The sequence below is a fragment of the Poecilia reticulata genome, linkage group LG2 (genome assembly GCF_000633615.1).
Source record: "Poecilia reticulata strain Guanapo linkage group LG2, Guppy_female_1.0+MT, whole genome shotgun sequence".
In the NCBI taxonomy this organism is placed as follows: domain Eukaryota; kingdom Metazoa; phylum Chordata; class Actinopteri; order Cyprinodontiformes; family Poeciliidae; genus Poecilia; species Poecilia reticulata.
Window position 1 is genome coordinate 14,095,107 of NC_024332.1, and position 8,662 is coordinate 14,103,768.

The 8,662-nt window shown below is 43.7% G+C and overlaps 1 protein-coding gene and 1 long non-coding RNA gene across 2 annotated transcripts in view; one reads left to right on the plus strand and one right to left on the minus strand.

Moving 5' to 3' along the window:
• The window catches only part of sema5ba (sema domain, seven thrombospondin repeats (type 1 and type 1-like), transmembrane domain (TM) and short cytoplasmic domain, (semaphorin) 5Ba), a 183,705-nt gene extending 176,980 nt beyond the window's left edge, over positions 1–6,725 (plus strand). Inside the window, exons 20-21 of the mRNA XM_008435404.2 lie at positions 188–393; positions 3,989–6,725. Of these exons, the coding sequence (XP_008433626.1) occupies positions 188–393; positions 3,989–4,165 (383 nt within the window). The 3' untranslated portion in view covers positions 4,166–6,725. The remainder of the gene's footprint in view (positions 1–187; positions 394–3,988) is intronic.
• Positions 718–3,316, minus strand: LOC103478521 (uncharacterized). The gene is made up of 2 exons (XR_535817.2): positions 1,033–3,316; positions 718–835 (listed from the first exon to the last, which is right to left on the minus strand). It is a non-coding gene; the product is annotated as an uncharacterized LOC103478521 (long non-coding RNA).
• Positions 6,726–8,662: the final 1,937 nt, after the last annotated feature.

Here is an 8,662-nt window from a genome sequence, read left to right on the forward strand (position 1 = left end):
GGATGAATTATCACAGCACACCGATCCGGCTTGAAGAGCACACCAATTTTTCCCCGAGCACCAACTTTTGTGAAAGGGGTAATATGCTGATCGTTACGGCAATATTGGGCGATATGCAAATCTCCTCGCCTGAATAAAATATCCCTCAGACCTTTGCTGACGTTCCCGTGTCGTTTTCGTTTGTCAGCCTTCACCTCCATCCACCTAATCGCCACGGGCGTCTCCTGCTTCCTGGGGGCGGGGCTGCTGTCCTTCCTCGTCTACGTTTACTGCCAGCGGTTCCACAAGCCCTCGCAGGAGTCCGCCGTCATTCACCCGACCACGCCCAACCACCTCAACTACAAGGGCAACACCACACCAAAGAACGAGAAGTACACACCCATGGAGTTCAAGGTAGGAGCGGATGTTTGTTCCCCTCATCTTTCTCCAAATGCAAACACGTGGCATCCGGTTCTTGATGCTTGTGCTCATTCTGCGTCCCACATGAGGTTGATTACTTCTTATTTGTGCCTCTTTGGTTTCTGCAAAACTTTGCTGTGTGACCTTTGTAGCTGTATCTGAACTTCTTTATTTATATGTTTAGTTAACTGTAAACAGCATTATGTTTAGATTGCTTCATATCTACTTTGAATTGCTGTCAAATTCTCAGTTTGCTCATTTTAATTGATTTTAAAAGGCTTCAGGTCATCCAAAACTACACAGATCATCTCTCTAAGCTTTACTTTAACACTTTTAATCATGTTAAGCTCACGACTTGTGTGCGTGAGTTCTCGTATCAGTCATAGCAACATCTGTCCTCTGATCGTGGCCTTAGGGTCTGAGTTCAGCTTCAGGCCTGAGAGAAAGTGAAATTAAAAAGATGATAAAATGTCAGAAAAATGTTTTCAATCTGGAACATGTGGATTATAGATTGACCCGTCGCTCCAAATCCACATTCTGTCATTAATAATTCAACTTTTTTAAAATGTAATTTTCCTACTGTTTCAAATTTAGGCGGATTTCATTAGTGGCTTAACTGGCATTGATACGAACCATCTGGCTCCTGTAGGTCAGCTGATCAGAGGTTTTTAGGCATTTCAAGGACTCAATAAAAACCCGAGTTCAGAGGTGGCTGAAGGTAACTGGGAACTTTAAAACCTATAAACTCTGAGGGAGGAGAGGAAATAAGGTGACAGGGAATAAAACTGCCAGACTGCAGGAAAGGTGAATGTTGAGCATTAAGTTAATGAACGAAGACAAAAAAAAAACAAATCAGGGGGAAAATAACACTGACCTAAGAGAATAAACTTTGAACACGCAAAGTGCAGAACATAAGAATAAACAAAGAGACAATAAGTACAGAGAAACAAAATGTGGAAAAATCAATTGACTATAAGCAAAAAGCTCAAAATACAAAACACAAATGAAACCCTAAACCCAATGATTGGGACACTTTTGCTCCCTGACATTCAACCCAGAGTGAGACTTTGACTATGCTCACATAGCAGGTAGTGATGCTCGATTCCACATTAGTGCTGGAACCTGTTTTTCTTTTTGCTGGTCATTCACACTAATGAATGATGTGACACAAGATCATAAGGAGATGAAGGAAGTACAACCAGTAGCTACAACCTCTTCTGGAGCATCGACTGCAGAAGCCAGTTTGGATGTGAACCAGGATAAGTATCCAACTTAGTACCAGATATGAAAGAGGCACAAATCAGATTTTTTTTAATTTATTTATTTTTGGAGTGAGGGGTGAAAAAAAATCTAAACTGGGTCATTCAGTTGCCATGTGAAAGTTGGATGTGGGTCGCATAGGAAGGGGAAGAATTGGATTTGGGTCACATTTGTGGCCGGAGACTGATTTTGTTTTATTTATTGGATTACTTTATTATTCTTATCAGTTTTTTATCTGGCTGTTTCCTTGCTTCTCACCGTTAGTCTGTCTTCCTTTAATCCTGTCTTGTTTTGTTCCGTACAGCACCTTGGTGTTGTTTGTAAAGCGTCTCATGAATAAAGTGGTTCACTGTAGTATTTTGGTCAGTGCAATACAATAACGAATAACATAATTTCCCCCAAATCAAACTGTTTGATGAAAAGCAGACAAATACACACTGCGGAGGTCAGATCCGTCTCAGACCCAAATCCTGATTCAACTTGTGTTTTTGCCCGACATCTAAAACGTTTCACTGAAAAGGCTTTTTCCTGATTCCCGGCTCTCTGTGCCATGATGGCCGCAGCCTCCCGAATCCTCATGGTTACCGTTGCGGTTGGTTGCACACGGCGCCGAAAACCACTGCGTTGTTAAAGACTGAACTCATCAGCTTTTAACGACTGCATGGGGGGAGGCCGGATGCGCAGACAGTGTCCGCGTACCGCAACGCCACTTTTGTGCGGCGGGTTCCCTCGGCTCCAGGCCAATTTATGTTAGCTCCCCGATCGTGTGCTTCACCAACTCTAACCTGATTATCTGCCTGCTTCGGTCTCCAGAGTTGTTCAGATGGGATCACATTAGTCGAAGCTTCCCCTGGAAAACGTTTGGCTTTTACTCACGAGTTGGCAGTGGCGTCAAAATAAAACATGGGCTTTGGACTCGTTTTTATTCTTGATTGTTCCACTAAGTACTTGTCAGCCTATGTATTAGAGCACTGAGTGCGATTGATGAGATTCAAATTAGATTTGTTACCTTGATTTTGTTTGCTTGTAAACACACACATACGCAAGCAATAACATCAAGACATTCTTTTTTCCGCACCGACCTACAGCGATGGATGGCTGCAGTCTGTGTTGCAGCTACGTTCTTCATTATTTAAAGATTTTCCAGATGTCTGTTTTCTATACCACAAGGAGATTACATCACTTGAGTCAAGTGAGCTTTAAAAGGGCTATATAAATGAAAACTCCCTGTGCTGTAGATTTTTGAGTCTAGAAGCAGCAGTTTGACCTTTTTGTTTGCCAGAAAGCGGACATTAGCCAGATGGATTGAGGGCAAGAGTGTGGGCGGTCTCTGCTGTTAAAGTTTGACAAGGGTGCCTCCCTGTTGACCTTGTCTTCATTTCTGGTAAATCATACACAGAGCACTGCGCCTCCAACGATGCAAATTGGAGAAGAAATATGTAGAGAGGACATTAGGAGTCCTTCTCTGGGTGAAAGTAACAGCAAAGAGTAAGGATGCATTCACACCGGCTCCTCAAWCTTTGGTCTGCCTGAAGTGAACTCTGGCCCGGTTTGAATGTTGATGCCAGACGGACCGAAGACCGCGCCAAAAGCAGGAAGCGGACTACAGAGCAAAGCATTCTGGGATTTTTTTTAAAGAAAAGAGTAATCCTACGACTGCTAAAATCTGATGCCACTCCATTTTTGTTTGAATTTGGTGAAGCACTCATGTCTTCTTCAGAGGTTTTCATATTGTTTTCTGCAGTGGTTCTTGGTGCAGCGCCACCACAGGCGAGGAAGTGAACAGGTTTTTCAAAGGGTTTGGTTGGTTTGACACAGTGTGGTGGGAAAGCGAACCGCTCCAGATGAAAATGTAACAAATGTTGCCCAATTGAACCAAGTCTACCGGACTGTCAGGTGTGAAAACACCCTAAAAAAACCTCACATTCAAAGTACGAGAGAGCAAAGCATGGAGGCCAGCATCCGCCATCTTGATCATTAAGTTAAAATGTTGTTACAAATGGGTTTTCCTAGGGGACATAGACCATTACTATACCTCTACATTAATTTCAAATTGGCTTTGGGGCAATAAAGCCAATGTTTTAGAGCAGCCATCACAAAGTTCTGAATCTTATTCCATAGAAAATTTGGAGGAAGAGTTGAACAGTTATCCAACAAGTTTGATTCTATCACACAGATATAAAGTTCTTAATCTGAAGAAAGTTGCAAACATCTTGCTAACTGTAACACATGAAACAGGAAAACGGTAAAAGTTGTATTACATTAGGATAGTGCTGCGCAAAAAAACAAATATGTGTCTAAGAGATGTTAAACTGTTGTTTCATTTCAGACGCTGAACAAGAACAACCTGCTGCCAGACGAACGATCCAACTTCTACCCAACGCCGCTCCAGCAGACCAACGTCTACACAACCACCTACTATCCCACACCACTCGGCAAGTTTGACTACCAACCCAACTCCTCCCCCTCACCTTGCAGAACCTACAACAACAGTAACAACAGCTGAGACGCAGCCCGCCGATGACCCTCCACCACCCCCATCCTGCTCTCTCTCTCCCCCCACCCCCCAAACGGACGCCGCTACCATGGTGACATAAGTGAACCAATGTGAACTGAAATGTTATTCAGAGCTTGGCAACGTCTCTGTGCTCTACGCCGTCACCTCCCTGAACCCGTAGTCTCTTCTGCCTGGTGGCGTTTGTGTTTTCAGGGTTGGTTGTTTTTGGAACTTTCCGTCGAGAGACGCGGATTCGGACTACAAAAGCCCGGCTCCTGGTAAAGTCAAGAACTTATGCAACCGGTCTGGGGGCGTGTGTTTTTGTAAGGAATCTTTCGGGGATGTCGCTGTGTCAGCGCCAGCGCTTTACGTGGGGAACAAGCGAAAAGAAAGTCAACAAAAGGCCGAACTCTGGCTGTGAGGAGATTGTCGCGACCGCTCCGGTGCAGGTGCCGGGTCGACGACCCCCTTCTGCAAAGACCGATGGGAATCTGACAACAACAACAAAAGTAAACTTTTTTACGGGATAAGAGTTACCTTTTTTATGTTTGGCTCTCTCTCCATTACAAACAACATTCTTGGCCTATAATGAACTTGAGTCCCTCAACAACAAAAGCAGTTTCGGAGAACAAAGGGCACACGTGTTCCTCGTCCTCGCCGCACAGCACAGGGTGAGGCGACGACAACAAAAGAGAAAACTGAATGAAGTCGATGACAAAATAAATTACAGATCGATATCAGCGCGGTGGAGTGGGAGAGGAAATGCGTTCGTTCTCTCTCTCTCGTCCTCCCCATTGTTGGTATTTTCACATGACGGGAAAGATAAGAAGTTTAAAGTTGATTAAGCTTTTGTGAGGCTGTTTGGGGAAACTCACATGAAGCACCGTCACCCACAGCTGGAGAGAATTATTGTCTAAACCAGCTTTCGATCAAAGTCCCGATCCCGTTTTGGAAGATGCGGATGTGCTTGTGTGAAGGTCACAACCGGGAATTTGGTGGGGCTGTTCGGAACGGCAAAAGCTTTGGGAATGCCGCGGGTGCCTGGGGTGATTTTATGTTCCCATTTCTGTTTTTTTTTTTCTCTCTCTCTTTTTGTTTCATCCGAGAACAACGAGGACGCCCGGAGAAGAGGATTGATTGATTCTCCAATTAATTCTCCACTGAATGAATGCAATTCTACTGAGAGCTAAATAGTTCAGTGGTCATATCAAATATGGCCAGTGTGCTGAAGAACTGGATCTGGGTTTTTTCTGTTTTTTGTTTTTCTATGACGGTAGAATAAGCTAGCAGACTGGCACTTGTTCTTTTCTAAATGTTTCGTTTTTACGGCGGTTTTCTGTTCACAACGACCTGTAGCATAGAAGGAGAATATTTTGTTAAATAAGAATATAACTAATTAATAACTCTTGCTTCTCTAATTTCATTTTCATAACAAATGCATCGTCAACACGTGAAATGTTACAAAAATAAAACAATGAATTTTAAAGTCTCCTTTTTTTGGTTTCTTTTATATGAAAACTAACAAAAAACCAAGCCCTTTCAACCCCTACTTGAATATAGAAAAAAAAACAACAAAAAAAAACTTCTGCTTGCTTAGAAGAAAATGAACGCATGAATGTGTGAAAGTGGAGACTGTTTGCGTGGAAAGAGGAAAAAATACAACAAAAAAGGAAAAAAATAGGGTTGCTTTGTTTTGTACCATGTAAATGCTTTCATACATATGAGGCAGTTTTTATCTGTGTGTGTGTGTGTGTTTCCAAATTCTGTCACTCTTCAGATGAGATGTTCAGCTTGTTTTTTCTGTTTCACATCTGAGATGTTAATCGTAAGTCAAGCGTTGCGCCTCTTGGTGGAATGTACATTATTTATAGCTTGGTTTGTAAAAGGGCATTTTCACTGGAATATTTTATTGTTACTGCCTGATCAATGAATGCTAACTCGGCCAGGCTAACTCACGTTCAAGCTAATGTACACGCACGACATGAGAGCTCTATCTGTATATAGGAGCAGCAGCCTTCTGCCCATTCAATGTCCCTGAAGAGGAATGTGTAAATGACTCTGTATACTGTATAGCTAACATTTTGTTTAAAAAATAAAAAAAAGAGAGAGAAGCCTTATAGTTAAAAAAAAAAAAAAGTGCAGCAGCTAAGTACACAATAAACCCTGCGGTGTGTTTGGGGTCGGAGCTCCGTGACGTGACCTACCGCCTGTGGCTAACGCGACCTCCCCCAGCTGCCCAAACAAACGAGATCGACTGGCTGTACCGCTGACGGGAATCAAAAGCTGTATGGATCACATAAAATAAACTAACTGAGAACAAACGGATCTCTTTGATCGTTCTAAATTTCTATTGGCCCCGGTCTAAGAGCTCTACACGCGGTTGGTCGTTCTGAGCTCCGGCCCCCGGCGATGTGAGGCTCTGTGCCCCTTCTATGCAACTTACCAGGTGTACTGTTAGACCTGTCGTGTAGACTATAATCACTGCCTTTTAGACACTGTGAACTTTTTTGTACCCTATATTTTTGTATATTGTACATGATTAAGGACAATAAACCTTGATGCCAACACATCACTGTTATGGCTAGCTGGGTGTGTGTGCCTGATCGTTTGGATTATCCAGCGGATTAGACTGATCTCGGTGAATGAGAGAACAGGGAACATGATGCTAGGACTCTGACTGAAAGACGGGTTAAGTACGAACACGGATGCTCGAGTTAAAATCTCTTCACACGTCAATGTTTTGTTTTAACCTGAGGTATGTGAGAGTGAACAGCAAATATTTGCCTTAGATTAAGGCCCCATATACTTGGGCATCCTGTGCTGAGGTCCGCTAGGGCTCGTGGTGGACTCGAACGTCCGCCGGACAGGGTAAGGTCAATCTTTACAACCTGCTTGGCAGGAAACAACGATTCGTCTCATCTTCTGACAGCTCAGGTTGAATTAGGGCGTTCAAACGATCGGGATTCTTTTAATTTTGTCCTCTCGAAGTCGTAAAGGAAAGGAGCGGTTCACTTTAATTCCCAGTTTGGATCTGAAATGCCACAAAAGCTGATCCCACCAGGAATCTGGATGAACATCTTGGACTTCCTTGTTGCGCAAACTGGCAGATGTGTCGGGTGAAATACGGCAGTGGGAGCAGCAGGCCGAGCAGTGGCATCAACTGCAAAGTGGGGAATTCATTAGGGGGAATATATAATAAAGCTAAATCACATTAAGTGTGGTATTATCATTTAGTCCACTTAAATAAGAGACTACCCTTCCTGTAAAATGTGCTCCGCTACCCAGCAGGTAAGTGGAAACAGTCTGAGCCTAAAACGTGTCACAGAAGGGCATCTTCTCCCTTTCATCTAGAGACAACAAATGACTGCAGCGCCGAAATGCTTGGCTGTGTGAGAGAGGTGGTGGTGGTGGTGGGGGAGAAGAGATGGATGAGACAAACGAGCCAAGTAGTCAGGGTGTGTCCAGCAGAGTGCCCGTGGATCACTGCTGGTGCCAGTGGCCCAGACACTAGCGCTTTATCATTACACCACAAATGATTCTGCTGCCGCTGCGCAGGAAAATCAAGATCAGAGCCGAAGAACAGCTTCTGCCACCGGCGGGGGGAGACGCTAAATAAAGCGCTCTCAGTCTTTAGCCCTCACATAAATAACGGAGAGGGACACTATTTGTKTTTTGCTGTGACTCAACGTCCCGGTGACTGTCAGGCCAAGCAGCTCCAACGCCCAGCTTGAAACCCATAAACGCACAAGAACGCGACGTCCTGGTTCAGTTAACGCTACGCCGTACCTCTCAATTAGAGAGAGTTATTAATGGGCCCGCTGAAAGTATTTATCAGTGGGGGGATTCTGCTTGCAAACAGAAGCAGACAGGCTGGCTGGCAGCCAGGAGGTCACCGGGAGGAGCCGGTGGGCCGGAGGAGGAGACTGCTGGAGGAGACGAAGGTGGGCCAGTGGGAACGCTGCCATCCGCTTTAAAGACGATGACAAGTAAGCAAGGAGAGTACCGGTCCCTGATGATCGCCGATATTAACGAGTTGTGCTGAACAACAAGATAACAGCCGTGTGAAAAACTGAGGCCGTATCTTGGACAAAAAGAGCACTGCACTTAACGGTGTCTATATTGGAAGAAATGCCCTACCTTTGGGCAATTGTTTACAAGTTTAACATCTCACATGATGAAACACCGTTTTATCAAATGAAGCGATAGAAACTAGGAGATCAAATCTTTTTTTTATGTAATACAGCTTTTTATTCAGTACAGTACAGCTACTGAACCTACAGTGACTTGCCAACCTATCAAGACCCAAATCTTAATACCTTAAGAGGTTGACCTCTGCTGACCTCTGTGACCCTTTTTTTAATATTAAAGATGAAAATGCCACAAATAAAAACTTTGATCTGTTACAACAACCACAAACTGAAACCATATTGCGATTTTTAATAGTGCATATATATATATACTAGTTATGAATTTTATGGTGATATATTCTCAAGTGAGGTGTTCACT